General features: G+C 48.5%; 1 protein-coding gene across 2 annotated transcripts in view; it reads right to left on the bottom strand.

Moving 5' to 3' along the window:
• ELF5 (E74 like ETS transcription factor 5) overlaps nt 1-15977 on the bottom strand; it is a 38827-nt gene that overhangs the window by 10736 nt on the left and 12114 nt on the right. The window contains exons 2-3 of one of the 2 annotated variants that reach the window (XM_028087752.2): nt 10030-10154; nt 184-417 (exon numbers count right to left, since the gene is read on the bottom strand). In XM_028087752.2, coding sequence (XP_027943553.2) covers nt 184-417; nt 10030-10154 — 359 coding nt within the window. Of the gene's footprint in view, nt 1-183; nt 418-10029; nt 10155-15977 lie in introns of those variants that run through there. The other variant, XM_028087753.1, reaches the window with a different exon arrangement.

Here is a 15977-nt window from a genome sequence, read left to right as displayed (position 1 = left end):
GGAGAACTTCCAGAGATTGAGAGATTTTGGCTAAGGGGCTTTTGGTGAATAGGGAGTTCCAGCTCTTGAAATCCCACTGTGTGATTTGCACGGTGGGGAAGGACTTGGGGGACGGGGAGGGGGAGGTTAACTGGGCCCCACTCCTGGCCCCTTCCCCGGAGGCCCGGCCCCCTGGACACTAACCTTGCGAGCGGATGTTCTGGAGGATGAAGTAGAGGTACTCCCCGCAGATGCCAGCCGCCTCGATGAACTCGTCCTGCGTCATGCTGCACAGCTGCGGGCCGCTGATGTTGAAGTGGCAGAAGGAGATGCAGTTGACGTCCAGCTTGTACTGCTCGCAGCAGAACTGGAGCCATTCCCAGACGTGGCGCTTAGTCCAGTACTCGGGGTGGACGGACGTCCAGTAGGAATCGCAGGCTGCACCAGGAGAGAGAGAAAGTGAGGGACCGCGGTCCCCAGGAAAGCCTCCAGGGGGCCCCCTGAAGGAGGCTCCCATTCCTTTAACATCCACATCCCTTGGCTGTGAGTAAAAAGGGCCTCTGGCTGTGGGGTGTTCTCCGGGGGCCCAGGCTTATCTGTTCCACCGCAAAAACCAGAGGAGACTGGATCTTCCGGGATCACCTGGGAGCAGGAGAGAGAAGGACCGGCGAGAACCGCAGTCATGGCTTGGGAGCACGGGGGCCTAATTTTGGTGCTTGGAAAGAGGGGGACTAGAGAAGAAAGGGAAGAACAAGGCCCTTGAGTGGTTGGGGTTCAGACAACAGGGTATCCAGAGCACAGTCTTTGGAGCCTGACAAGCCTGGGTTCAAACCAGAGTTGGGCTGCTTTTGACCTGGGCAGGGTCCATAGACAGTTAAGCCTCAGTTTCCTCACCTGTACAATAGGTATAATATGTCCAACTCACAGGGCTGTTATACAGTTTGGAGCTGACGCGTGTATAGGCTGTGTAGTGCCTAGAAAACTGTCAACCAATTCAATAGTTCCTGAATGCCTAGTGTGTGCCGGGCACAATTTGAAGCTGATTTGATTCCCTCTGCTCTTACGCACAGTTGCCGACACTAGCCACTGGTTTGTGCACTGCCTCTGGTCATCTTGTGCAGAGGGCCTCCAGCTGGCGAGATGTTGCCTAGAGGCCAACAGAGCTTGGGTCACCACAGCAGCCTCTGCTGGGGAAGAGGGAAGTGGGGGAGTTGGTTGTATTGTTGTTTTTGTGGTTTTGATGATGCTTTGAGGAATTTCCATCCTGAGGCCAGAGCCTCTTCACTCCTTCAGAAGAGCCCCATACAAACCCAGACAGAGGTGGGCACCATCTTGTCTGGGAGGCTGAGAAGTGGCCATGCCTGGCTTGGAACAGAGATTGGGTGCTGCACAGTTCTGTCCCAATGCCAGGAGAAACAGAAAGGGTGGCAGACAAGGGGTATGGAAGAAGTGAGGTACCAGGTACTTGGTTAGGCTCTTGGACACAACTCTTGTGGCTGTCATGGTGCTCATTCATTCATTCAATAAATGAGCTTCAGTCTCCTCATTGGCACAATGGGGAAAATGATAGCACCTATGTCATGGAGTTGTTTCGTGGATTAAATGAGCTATCATATGCAAAAGTACTTAGAACAGAGCCTCGAAGATTCTAATGCCATTATTAAGATTGTCATTGAACACCTGTTATGTGTGAAGCAACAAATTGTGAGCTAAAGATTCATGGTAAGAGGTTTGGTCCTTGTCCCCTAGAAGGTAACAGATTATGAACCTGAGGGTCACAGAGGACTTGCCCCAAATCTCACAGCCAGCATGTGGCAGAGCTGGGATTTAAACCCTAGTTGGAACTTGAAAGCCATCGCTCTTCCCATTCCATCATACCTGGTTGTCAGAGTGTCAGGACAGAGAAGAGATGAAACGTGGAGAGAGAGGCAGAGGCAGAGAGCAAGAGAGAGTGAGAAGGCCTGAGGAGAACAGTGGAGAGGAGAGTGTGGCTTAGGCTGTGTGGATGACAGAAAAGGTCACTCATGAGTAAGACAGCACAGCAAATATCAATAAGGCTATTCTGATTCCCCCATAAATGTTGCATTTGCAGCCACTGTCCCCAGTGAATCTGTGGAGCTTCCAATCCCAGGCAGGAGAGATGTTCTCTGCCTTCTCAGGGGTATTGCTCCCTTGGGAGCTTCTTAGGCACCTCCTGTGTGTCAACTTCTCAAGTTCCTCAAATCTTCCCAAACAGGTATGATTTCACAAGGGAGGAAACTGAGGCTCGCCCTAAAAGTCAGAGCCCCAGAAATCTCCCTTCCCACAATAGATTTGTTTTAATTTATCTTAAATTTTTAATTAGACCTTTATATGCATGTGGATAAAGGGTCAGTACTCTGCCAGGATGGTGGAGGTCAATGTTGTTGCCTCTCCCCGGTGGGTGAGGTGACAAGGGGGCTGCCTCTCTTCTTGCTTGCTGGTCGCTGGCTGGAGCCGGCCCACTACCCTGTGGGGGGGCCCCTTGTGGCCAATAGGGTCTCCTGAGAAAATAGGGTGGCCATTCTCCAGTCTGGTCTGTGCTTCCATCGACCGATTTCTGGCTTGAGTAAACCTGGGGGGCCTTTGACATTCCTGGTATTCTGATGAGGGACGTTTATGAGCCTTGAAATTCTTCCGCCCTTGGTCCTGAGCTGAGCCCCCAACAGAGATGGCTATCGGTGTGCCGCAGTTGGAGGACACACTTTATTTCTTTTCATGGAAAGGTTTCTAAGTCTCCATTCCCTCCTCTCTCCACTTCCACCCCCCTTGTTATTTTCTTTGGCACATGAACAGGGCCATGTTGTTTCTGGAAGCCAAAGGGCCTAGAGGATTCGGAGAAACGCCGGGGTGGGGGTGGGCACTGACACAGGGAGGTGTTGCTGGCAGGCTCCTTTCCCCTCAGCTCTTTCTTTTGAAGCTCACCCACAGAGCAGGCTTTGTGTGCAGCTCCCTCTGGAGGGAAGCCAGAGCCAGAGCCAAGCATGGCGGGCTCTCCTCACCAGGAACTGCCTTCCCACAGCCTTGGGAGCTGAGAGGAAAATGGCTGTTCTCACTACACGGAGGGCAAAGAGAGCCAGCATCATGGGTGCTTTCTGGTTGCGGTGTGTTTCTGTGGTCCTATCCTCACTAGAGGGGTGCAGAGGTGAGGAAGTCCTGCTTCATCTGCCCCCCCCCCCTCAGGATTGCTTCTGGCCCAGAACAAGGTCTCCATCTACCTTCTCCTAACTAATTCCTACTCATTTTCAAGACCACAGCTCACTTCCCCCATCTCAGGGAGACCTCCCAAACCTGCACAGCCCCCAAAGGTATCCTTCTCAGAAGGATTCATGCCTCATCCCCCTCCCCAAACCCTGAACTCCACATGTCTGGCCAGCTCTGCTTTGCTCATCCTGAGTCAGGAGTGCTTGGGGACTGGTCTACCCTGCTGTGGGTGTCCAGTGAGTGTAACCAACTGGCCAAATCACCAAGGTCTATTATCCCCTCTTTACAGAGGAGGTTCTGGGAGATTATGGCCTACTAAGGCCACATGGCTAGTAAGTTAGGTCCACATCAATTTTTCCATCTTTAAATGTGAGAATTTTGCATCATATCATGCCTCACTGTTCTTGGTTGAGGAGGACCAAGTTGGACACACATCTCCAAGACTGACTAAAAAAGATTTGGACAAAGGCATATACACATATAAAATTATATATATATATATCTTTAGACATATAAAAATCTAGGTTAAAAAAGGTTTAAAAAATCAGAAAAAGGATGAGAAACTGATGATGACAAGGTTTGCAACCTCTGTGATGATATGAAGAAGACCCTCTTGCTACTTGGAGGAGGTGAACTCAGGGCAAATAAAAGAAGGGGTAATGCACCCACAGAGTATGTTATCTTTAATAGATTATATTGTCTGGAAACATGAAGTGTTTTTCTCAATGCATCTAGCATTTATAAAATAATGAAAACTCTTTGGAGAAGTTGAGTGTTGAAACTCTTCTGCCTATGTGTATGGGTTGGGGACGAACCACATCCCATGCCTGGTAGCCTTAATCTAAATGTCCACAGGCCACTGTTAAGCACAGTCTCAGTCAGCAACTTTGAAGCTGGAAGTAGGTCAGGACATTTGTTTAAGGGCCAGTTGTACTGGGAGGAAGGACTGAGCAGCTAAGGGGGTTTTCAGCAATTCTGGGGGCGGGATTCTCACAAGTGCTATTATAACTTGGGACATATTTAAATTCAGAGGGAGGGCTTAAGCCTGTAGAACTGGGGTGGCACACTCAAATGCCTACATGGTCAGCAGGGAATGTCCACGGAAGGTGCTTAGAACAGAGGCAGGCATGTAGTAAGTGCTCATCAAATACCATCCATGTATACTTGTTAATATTAAGATTACCCATACACCTACTTTATATTTCCTCAAATACTTGTAATATGTTCTTTCTCTCTCTCTGTGTGTGTAGGTCAGAAGCTTTGTCCCTTTCCGGAGATTTGGGTTTATATTCTTAATGAAAACTGAGGAAGTTATATTATAAACGAAGCTTATTTGTCCTTAAATGGCCAGCCTGAGTTAGGCGGCCAATACTGTTCAAAATGTGGGGATACTGGCGAGTCTGTGTGATTTTGTAAAATGCTTGGTGTTCAGGACACACACGAGACCCATGCTTCTGACACTGGGGTGGAGGGGCAGGGACAGGGGCTAATCCCCCGCCCCGGGGGCAGGGGGTGGACAGGGGGTGCCAAGGGTAGTTGAACCCACAGGATTAATGCCTGTGCCTCTCCCGTGTAAATGCCAGAGTGTGGGTCCAGTAATCCACAACTTTCTTTCTTCATTATAGACATTTGTGGTCTTCTCAATCTTAGGCAAAGTGCTCTTAAGAAAGTTCTAGGTGAGTCCCTTTGCCATCTTTTCCAAATGGATGGCTGCCCCTGAGCCCTTCCTACATAGAAATTCTGGAGCCAACATTGTTCATTTTGGGGGAACCTCCCTTCAAGCAAATATTTGGGGGGAGATTTTGACTTTTCTTATTACAACAAAATAGATATGCAGCAGAATGCAAAATCTGTGGGACTGGAGACTGTGAAAATTGTTTGAGCTTAGAGCTCTGAGTTAGGTCCCCAGACCCTCTGCAGGAGAACTTGGTCTTTCTCCTCCGCTGATCGGGGATCCTCAATGAGAAACTCTGTGAAGCTAAAGGAACCGGCCAGCTCCCGGAATTCAATCAGACTCTCGTCCCGTCCTCCGTTCTACTGTTCCACTGAATGACCTGAAGAGAAAGGGACCTGCAGGAAGGGACCAGGAAGGGAGGTGAGGATTGTGTGGAGTTAACTGAATGTGGGCTGGGGAATGGACCTCCCTGATTTGCAGTCCTGGCTCCTCATCGTATTAGTTGGGCAACCCTAGCGGAGTCTCTTAACCTCCCTGGACCTCAGCTTCCTTCTGCAAAACAAGAATAATAGTGCCTCCCTCATAGGAAGTTTGCTGTGAAAAGGAAAAAAATGGTACATGTAAAGAACTTAGCCCAGTTATCTGGAGGACAGTAAGCCTTCAATATAAGTCACCTGTAATTCATTACTCTTTTGGGACTGTGTTTGTTCTTAGAGAAACGAGGCCACGCCCAACCCCTCCATCTAGCTGAGGGACAAGCAGAACAAAGCAAGCCCAGGGCTCGGCGTGGGGAGGCAGAGAGTCTGGGTCACAGGAGGCCTGAGTTAGACAGCCTGGACCGTAATTAGTGTGATTTATTAGCATAGGGAGACGGGAAAGTTTTTTGCCTGGGGCCGCACTGAAGAGAGCCTGCGAGTGGACTGGGTAGCACGGGGCACCATCAGTTGTGGCTTTGTCACTGAAAGGAAGGACTTTATGGGGGGCGGGGGGGAGCCTGAAATGAAAAATTGTTTCCAGGTTTCCTCCCAGTGATGGTGGAGCTCCATCTAATAGCCCTTCTTGGCCTTCCTTCCAAGCCCGTGGAATGATTTAGACCATGAGATGGTGGAATGGGAGGGAAGCCCGGAGGAGTGTAAGAAACTGGATGGAGAAGAGACTAGAAGGGTTGGTGGGCATCAGCAAAGAGCTATGGCCTGGGGCATGTGGGGTTGGGAAGGTGCAGGGAGCACCAAGCCCCTAGTGGTCCCGAGGCCACAGCTTCCCAGAAGGCTCAGATGTGTGCACGGTGGGCTGCTGGTGGTGAGCACTGAGATCTCTCTCTGGGCGTGCTCCCGGGATGTCACCACCGCCACAGGCCCACCTCACACTCTTCAATGATTTTATTTATCTGGTTTTGATTTAGAGATTCTTAAGACTCTTTTGCATGCGCTCTCAGACTTCTATACCCAGTGCGTGGATCTTGCTGAGAAAAGCCCACGTGAGACCCGAATGCCTCTCTCCCTGATCTTCTGGATGTTAATACCCAAAAGGTTTTGCACCTTTTCAAATAAAGTTCTTTTTTAAATAAAATTTCCCATGGTGTAGCAAACAGCTAACATATTTGTGGAGCCCCTAGGATGTAGCAGTTAGTGTGCTCTCCCCTGTGCTCCTGTGACTGCCCCCCTCCCACCCCCCGCCACCAGGTCCTCTGAGGAAGTGTCAGAGCTGGGGGTAGGTCATGTAGGGATTCTCCAGCTCTTGCAGCTGGGCCTTCGTGCCTTCAAGGTGCAAGAGCCTTGCGTGACAGTGGGGATGGAGAGTGGCAGCTGAAGCCTGCCCTTCTCAACTGTCACCCCAGGTTCCTGAGGGACCTCTCAGGAAGCCCTGGAATGGCCCCAGTCTAGAAACCTTTGCTGCAGACAAAGTAGTAACCAGAATCCACAGCAGAGGGGGCACCGCATGTCGGCGTGGTCACCTTGGCAAACGGGAGGGCTGTGTGGCTGTGTGCAGGTTCAGGGCAGAGAGTCAGCAACGAGGTGTGAGGCCAGGGTACTCCATGACTTGTCAGAACTTGAGTGGAGAAATATCTTTAAAAAGTATCATATGCTTGTGAAGGACAGGTGGCCTGCCCTGCACAATTTGATAAAGTTTTCCAGTATCGGTAATTCTTTATTTTAAGAGAGCATAAGGGAAGCCCCAGAGGGAGTTAATGGAATTCTAGAGTATTTTGCAGTCTGTGACCGTCCACTCCCCGTCCTTGCAGGGAGGCCACGCAGAAGGCCTGCTTCAAAGAGCAGGTCCGATCCTTTGTGGTTAGCGTGTGGCGGGCACAGATTCGGCTGCTGTCGGCTAAAGCCATTGGAAAAGGTTGTGAGAACACCTGGTTTTCCTGACTAAGTTGATTATTCCTCCCTGCCCTCTTGTAGACATCGTTTGTCTAGTGGGCACATCATTTCTTTCTCCCTTTCTTTCCTTTTGGTCTCAAAGTATATAAGCTGTCAAATCCTGACTTGGAAAGGATGAGACGGGGCCCCTTGTTGCTTTTTTATTCAATAGGAGAAATGAAGAGGGGGAAAGAGACTGAGCTGTTTTTCCACTAACTGGGAGTCGTGGGGCTGGAGGGATGTCTCACTGGGCACAGACCACGGGGAGTTTGCAGTCCCTTGCTGCCTCCCTCTCCGCAGACGCTCGGATGGAGGCATCACCTCTCTGGGATAGAAAATACAGAGGAGGGTGCTCTGAGGAGAGCCAGGGCCTGCAGGGCCCACCTAGTGCCCAGGCAGCTCTCAACTATCCTTGCACATCCAACTTCTCTCCACCTTTAGGAGGTCAGGGACATTCAGCTCCTTCCGGAATCCAGAGAGCCAGGAGGCAAGTCAAAAGTCGGGCTCCTCCCTCAGGGAAGGTTACTCCTGCAGTATATTTTATTTTCATCGGCCTCATGCCTTGGTGGGATTTGGTCTTCTCTCAATGGGTGGTGGAAGAAGAGGGCTACATCTGTGCTGCAGGAATCAGAGAAGCTTCTGGAAGGGGTCTTAGCAATGACCTGGTCCAACCTCTCATTAGACTGTTGGAAATGCAGAGGCCTCAGACAGGAGAAAGCTGTGTCTTTATGTCTGAGACTGTCAGGTGTCAGCCCCATTGGCAATCCTACTGGTGATCATTTCTGTTAACCCTTCGTTTTTGTTTTGTTTTGTTTTGTTTTGTTTTACTGTGGTAAAATAGACTTAGAATGTACCATTTTAACTCTTTTTAAGTGTAGAGTTTAGTGGCATTAAGTCCATTCACATGATTGTGCTAACCATCACCTCTGCCCATCTCCAGGACCTTTTCATCTTCCCAAACTGAAATGAGTCCTTCATTTTTAAATGCCCCTGTGTGCTTGTCCTGCACCTGACTGTGTTCCAAACACTTCCCACGTAATAACAAACCGCCCTGATAAACATTCTACGAGGTAGGTGTTACTGCCATCTCCATTTTACAGATGAGAAAACTAAGGCACAAGAAGTTACAATGCTACAGTTATTAAATCACAAAGCCAGACTGCATTTAGGATATCCGGCTCCAAAGTCTGAGCTCTCGATAACTGCAGAAACTGCTCCAGTGCCTGGAATACTTCCCTGGGCAGACAGGCCGTCCCCTCCTGCCACCTCTCTAGCTGCCACCTGGCAGAATGGGCAGGAAGAGGGGGCTCCCGGGATAGCAGGTCTGGGTTATGCATGTGTGGAGAGAAGGACCTTCTTTCTGGACCCTGCCACCATCAGACAAAGGGGGAGACAATGGGGACACAAAAACCTTCATTTTCCTCCTTCAAACTTGCCTCAACCAAATATTGAGGGGCAGAAATAGAGGACATTCTTCATTATCTCTGAATCAGAGTGTTTCTTAGGCCTAAAGGAGAACTGGAATATGTAGCTGGCTGACTCAGGACCCTCCAGATAGGGTGAGAGACATCCTGTGCATGTGTGTGTACCGGCGTTGGTGGCAGGAGCAGGGGCAGGACTGGGTTATGGAGGTAAGCGCCTCAAGTGTGTCTGTGACACCTTGGCCTCTGGCCTGGAGGCAGGGGCTTCCTTCTGGTGGGGGACATTTTGCAGCAGCCTCAGAGGCTTGGCCTCTCCTGGGCCTGCCTGCCTCCTGCCCCTGAGTGTGGACCATGCCAAGCCGGGATGCACAGGGTTAAGGCCCCGTGAGGACTGACAGCTTGATTAGGACTTGCATCACCAGCCTCGGGGCGTGCACCTGCCCTGTGAGCACTCTGCCAGGTTTGCTGTGATGTGCAGTCACCCGAACACCTGGGGACAGAGGCCCTCAGAGAGATGCTGGGGCACAGCTCAGCTGGCCCCCCTCTGACATGGGATTTGCACAGGGCCCCATGCTTCCTTTTTAGGTGGAGAAAACTGTCTGACAGAGGAGGAAGGGTGGGAAGGGAGGCCTGGTGGACAGTGTAGGGATTCATGTTTACCGAGCACTTGCTTTGGGCCAAGCTATGTATTTTATGCAGTTTGGCTCTCTTAATCCTCACAGTGATTCTCATCATCCCTGCTTTAGGGATAAGGAAATAGAAGCTCAGAGAAAAACAGTAATATTAATAACAATAACCACAGGGTAACATCATTTATAAGATGACCATGTAGGATACTTAATTAACCGTAAGACCTTGGACAAGCCACTTGACCTCTCTGTGCCTCAGTTTCTTCATCTGTAAAGTGGAAATAATAATTGTTCATTTCTCAGAGGGCTGCTGTAAGGATGAGATGGGTGCTTGGCACAGGGCCTGAACCATAGCTAGATTCAGCAAATGTTAGCTAAAACCATGATGATCAAGCAATCACAGCAGGCTAGGCTCTAGGCTAAGGGTTTCTTTCCACTACATTGCTTAAATACAATAACTCCAAGAGATTGATTCTGTTAGCAAAATGAGGCCTGAAGATGTTAGTGGAGTCCCCCAAGGCCACAGAGCTGGGAAGAGGTTAGGGTGAGGATTCTGGTACTTTTCTTTCCGTAGAAGCTGCCCCGCCTGCTTCCCAGACCTCCTCCAGTTTTCTGCCCCGAACACTGGTGGAAGCTGGCATTTTCAGGCCCCCAGCATGGCTTTGCCACCTCCTAGAGGCCAGCACCACCTCCTGCCCCAGCTCTTCCCAGCTCGGATGGGCTTCTCTGGATTTACGCACCTGTCTGATGCTCAAAGGCAGGATAATACTCTTCATTGCTGAACAGATCAGTCCACGACATCAGGGGGTCGCAGAAGGACGTGTTGGGCAGGAAGGTACTGTGTGTCACTGAGTCCAACATCACCCTACAATGGCAGGAGAGGGCTGTGAGGAAGCCGACGAGGGCCACACTGCAGGAGCCCCCCACGGGGCACAGTCGGTTTTTAATAGCAAACAAGCAGCCTCCTAGGAACCAGGTACCCCTCTACGTGCTTGCCACAATGTTATTCAATCCTTGCCACATCCCGAGAAGTTTGTATATCTGTCCCTGTCTTACATACAAGAAAACCTAGACAGTGGGGTTGAGACAGTTGCCCACGTAACATGGCCCGTAAGTGGCAAAGCTCAGGGTTTGACAGGAGGCTCTTATGACGCAATACAGCCTCTTTCTTTACTTTTCCTACCGGCTCACATCTGACCCCTGAACTCTGGCTTGTAACATTTAACCATATGCTTCTGAAGGCTGGGCAAGTGTTGCTGTATGTTAATACACCCCCAAACCCTTACCCACAATTCTGAAATCCACAAGCTCTGAAATTGAAAGTATGTGTGTGTGTTTGCAAACTTATTTCCCAGCAAAACACAAAACAAAACAAAATGAAAACCCACCCTAAATTATTGTTATATAGTTTTATATACTGTTATGTATATATTACATCCATACATCTATACTCAGGCATATAAACCATGTACTAAACATATATGTACACACATGTATATGTATATAAGCAACATATTATACATATATACATTACCCCTATGCTATGTAGTTTTGTAATTAGAATTATAGTTTTATTGATTCTACTTGATGGATATTCACATGCTACATACAATACATATGATTCTCCGGAGGAAGACCCAGAGAAGAGGACTCTGTGTCCTGCGGTGTATATGTACTGTATAACCTCCCTAACACCTGAGGAGTTCTGAATTTTGCAGCACATCTAGTCCCAAGGTTTGGGTTCAGAGAGTGAGGACCTGTGATAATTGGAACATATACCTACTACATTTTGGGCTCCGTGCTGAGCACTTTACAACTTTATACTCATTATTCATGGTCTCCTCGGAACAAACTCTGAGACAGGTTCTGTTTTAGTGATGAGGATGGATGCTTAAGATTTTAGGTCATATACCCCAAACCACCTGGTTGGCAGATGGTGGAGTTTGGATAACAACTCAGGTTTATCCACTTAAGAAGTCATGTTCCTAATCACAGGGCTCTCCTCCCTGCATACACTGGCAAGGAGGAAGATTTGGGAGAAGGTGTCTGGTTGAGGCTAGAAAGAAGGCAGAACGGAATGGGCTCGGGGCCCTCATTCATGTGCATTCCTGCCCATGCTGGTCTCATCTTTCAAGTTTGCTGCTTCCCATATTCCCACAATTCAGAAAAAAAAAATGAATTCATGTTTGGTAGATTAGAAAAATCTGTTTGCCCAACTTCTCTTTTCTGATTATCACAATAATGTTGATGAGATAGGGAGCTTCTACCCCCATTTTGCAAAGGGGACCCCGCAGCTCAAGGTCACACAGCTGGTAGGTTAAATGTCAGACCAAAGACTGGATTCCAGATCTTGGGATATTAAGCATATAGAATTTTCAGATGGCCGGGGGCTTAATAATCTTCTAGTTCAGTGTTTTGCAAACTTTAGTCATTTGCCTACCCTCCCAATAATTTACTTAACACGCTAAAAAAAAAAAAAAACTTCCTTTTTGTTTTAAAACAACTACATTTATTTTAAAGGAAACTTTGTATCACCATTATAGGTAGAAATTCTGTCTCCTTTTAACATGCAGAAAAATAAAGACATAGCATTTAAATAAAAACTGTTGGTCCATGCATCACCTAAATCAGGGGTTAGCAAACTACAATTTACAGTCCCAATCCAGCCCACCACCTATGTTTGGATGGTCCACAACTGGAAATTATTTTACATTTGTAAATAGTTACATAGTAAATGGTTATATAAATACCCATCTACTATAATCCATTTTGCCTTTGGGGGTGTATATCCTAAAATACTAACTACTTGGCCCCTGAAATAAAAGTTTGCCTACCCCTGACCAGATCTATTTCCTCTATCATGAGTGGTGTGAGCGCCATGTGTTGGAAAGTCCAGAGTTAGTCCAATCTTTCCCTTCACCCCATCATTGTATAGTTGAGACAAGTAAGGCCCCGGGAATTTGCGTAACCCGCTCAAGGTCATACAGTCAATGGGTGCAACATTATGTTGTAGCGAGTTCTTAAGTTTTCCGAATTTTGGATCATCTGCTTCCTTTTCTAGAAACACTCACAGTCACATCTGCCTACAGACATATCCCTAACACACTTACATATCAAATGGAACCCCAATACCGAGAAGGTCAGGGGTTGTGTGATTCTAGAATCAAAGACCAGTTCTTTGGGGGTGCTTGCAAATCTACCATCATTATCTTCATCAAATGTGCATCAGAACTGCCCTCCTGTTATAGAGAAATAACCGAGTTCAAATTCTCACACTCTGGCACCCTTTCTGGGCCGTTTTTGGAGAGTCACCAGACCCCACTGGGAAGCCTCCTTTCTGGTTCCCAGAGCGGGTTAACCTGCCCGCTGGATTATCATGTTCATGGATCTCCCCCCTGGGAGCCATATCAAACAGAGGTCAAGGCTGCTTGAGTTTGGACTCTGATTTTCCCACGGATTGGCTGGTTTTATATCCTGAGCAGGAGGTAGGATGAAGAGGGATGGGGGTGGGAGGTTATGAGGGAGGGGAGGGCCCCTGGAGCCCAAAGCCCCCCTTCTGCATTGTGGACTTGACCTCAGAGAAGCTCCCATAAGTGAGGGCTAATGGTAAAGTCTCAGAAAACTGAGGAAGAAGATGGCCGACCTCTGACATGACCTTCATGGGGGTGTTTGGAGAAAAGAGGGGTGTAGTCCACGTGGAAGAAAATAGAACTGTCCCCAGGTCTTCCCCATCAATTAGAAATCCTCCAGGTAAGGGTGCCTGGGTGGCTCAGTTGGTTGGGCGACTGCCTTCGGCTCAGGTCATGATCCTGGAGTCCCGGGATCAAGTCCCGCATCGGGCTCCCTGCTCAGTGGGGAGTCTGCTTCTCCCTCTGACCCTCTTCCCTCTCGTGCTCTCTATTTCTCATTCTCTCTCTCTCTCTCTCAAATAAATAAATAAAATCTTAAAAAAAAAAATCCTCCAGGTAAAAAAACACAATAGCAGGAGTGGGCACTTCCTCACTTACACCTGACCTAAATAGCTCTCAAAAGTCATTTGGTAAATTGAATTTGATTATCAAACATTAGGAATATTTTGATCAATAGGGTATTTACCTCTTTTAAGGATTTCTTTTCCTCTTTACAGCAACCTACTCACTTGCTGTACACAGCACCGGATCTGATTTCCTTTGGTAATCTCTTCTATGACGAATTATATCCATTGAGTTTTCTTAAAGGTGTACCAAGGGCTATGTTTTTTTCTGTAATTTTTTCTTGCTTCTTGAAAAAAAAATGTCTTTTATAAAAGCAGATTTATTTTTTATTTTCTGCTATTACAGTTGGAGAGCGTATTATTAACTCTGGGCTTTCCACAAAAGACCTTGGCCACTTAGCCAACATGCGCTGGGTGTGAGAGTTCAGGAATAATGGCTGCTTTGTTTCAGTAGCTTAGCTTCCTCGGCCCTTGAAAGTCCTTGCAATAATTGAACATTTTAGCTCTTAAGAGTTCTTTAATGTAGGTGGAACAGGGTGAGGGTGGGGGGAAAGAACCAGCTGTTTGGGGCCCCATTTCTCAGCCAGTACCTTGAGGTCCAGCAATATGTAGGCCCAGGCTTGAAGTTTGACCGTGCGTTCCCCATGGGGGTGACATTGACGCTAGAGGGGAAAAATTGGTTCTTGGGGGGTCAAAAAAAATCCTAGACATTATTATGTCTCATGACCCTTTAAAGGGCCACAATACATAAACGATATGCAGTAAGTACATCGATGGGGGCGGGGGGTAATGACCATGACAAAATTATCTAAAAAGCCGCCTTCGTTGGGAGTGACAATGAAACAATGGTTGAGAAACACTGGGTTATGTAGACCTAGAATCAGCAGCAGGGCAGGAAAGGAGATCCAGGGAGGGTCCTAAGCCTGCTGCCCTAGGCACACGTTTTTGTGTTTTGAGGGGCTGGCTGGTTTGTCATCATGGAAAGAGCACTGACTGGGAGTCATGATTCTGCCTTTCGTGCCTCTGCTCTTCATTTACTAAATGACCACGCTGAGATGTGCCCCGGCTCCATGGTTTTCTGCAGGCATCCGCCTGAATGGACTGGCACATCCAAACATGAGCAGGCACACACGCATATATGTCGGTTGTACTGGATATTGTGGCCAAGCAAGCTCACTCAATTGGAGACAAATCCAACCACCTCAAATGGAGATTAAACTTTTAGCTCTGCAAAGGCCCCCCGATTTCCTCTTCTCCCTTCCCTCCCATGTCTACTACTTTCAGCAGTGGTCTCTGGACATTCTTTGACTGGGCTAGCCCGGTCCCTTAAGCGCCTTGAACCCTCACTCACTGCCCATCCACACAGCCACAGCTGTTGGAATCTGTTTCCCCCAGCCACCACTGTAGCTGCCTAGCAAGTAGGAAAGGCTCAAGCACAATCCACACAAGGGAAGGGAATCAGGTGGGTTCCCTTCCACGCGTGAGAAAGGCTGGCTGTAGGGACCTAGTGGAATGAGACAGTGATAGAAGAGAAGCTCAGGTCCCCGATGCCTCCACCAGCTTCAAACCCCTCTGAGAGTCGGCTCACTCACCAGGTGTGCACGGGGCGGGGCGGGGGAGCGGTCCGCACAGTCAGAGGGACAGGCCTGTGGGCTTCTTGCCCTGACACGAGTCCGAGGCAGCAATCACAGGTGTGGTGCCCATGGCCTGATCAACCAGGCACCTCTGCTCAGCCTTCCAGAGAGAGGGGAAGGAGCAAACCACCCAGGCTTGGCCAGTTTGCCAGGGGAGGAAAATTCCTTCCTGACCCTGGCAGAGATCATCAACTTCACTCTGGGCATGTGACCAAAAATCTACCCAATTAAGCATCTACACATTGGCTGTTTATGCACCAAAACATCACCAGGCAGAACCAGGCCATGAGGGTGGAAACCATGGAATGGGGGCCCAAGAAGGGCCTTCTCTGATCCCCCCATCTAGGCAGTCCTATTGGGAAGAAGAAGTTTTTCCTCCTCCAAAGCCTCAGCGACACCTAAGTGTCCACCGGGTCCGCAGCCCTGGGGGCAAAACAGGGTCAATTTCCCACACTTTGGACCTCCCTAAGGAGGGACATGTGGGGGGAGATCTTGGTAGATTATATTGATGCTTGCAGCTAAAGAATTGGGGTGCTTGAATATTTGTTCTGAGAGAAAGCAGAGCAGCTGTGAGAATGGACTTGCTCCTGTCTTGCCAAGTGACTCCTCATTTTCCTCTAGCTTGTTTAGGGAGCTTGCTAGTTCGTTTGTCCTTAGTTGTTTCTCCAAAGGTGTGGCAAAGCCCCACAGAAGGTAAGCCACATGGTTTACTGGGGGTTCCTATGCAAAGCTCATTGGCTTTGGGTGAAATCCTTGAGGGGTTAAATCCTACCTCTGCCACCCACAAGGACAAGGGATATGGGACACTTAGGCGTCTTACTACTCAGCCTGTCAGAATTCTTTTTGTTTCATATAAGGTGCGGTCTATAAAAATCCATGCTCTTCTCTGAGCTCATCTTTAAAATGCCTCATCTTTTAAAATGGGATTTTAACACGCCAGCCTCAGGATGTCCTGAGGATTTAATAAAATCAGATCACATATGCAAGAGTCTGGGCTTAACACATCGATCGATGTCTGTGCCAGAGCAGGGGAGAATCAACTGTCGTCAGTATATCGAAAAGCCTCCTACTCTGGTGACTT

Source organism: Eumetopias jubatus, unplaced genomic scaffold, assembly GCF_037043125.1.
Source record: "Eumetopias jubatus isolate StellerSeaLion01/CBP00866 unplaced genomic scaffold, mEumJub1_p1.0 scaffold_13, whole genome shotgun sequence".
In the NCBI taxonomy this organism is placed as follows: Eukaryota; Metazoa; Chordata; class Mammalia; order Carnivora; family Otariidae; genus Eumetopias; species Eumetopias jubatus.
This window is presented reverse-complemented; position numbering and strand designations above follow the sequence as displayed.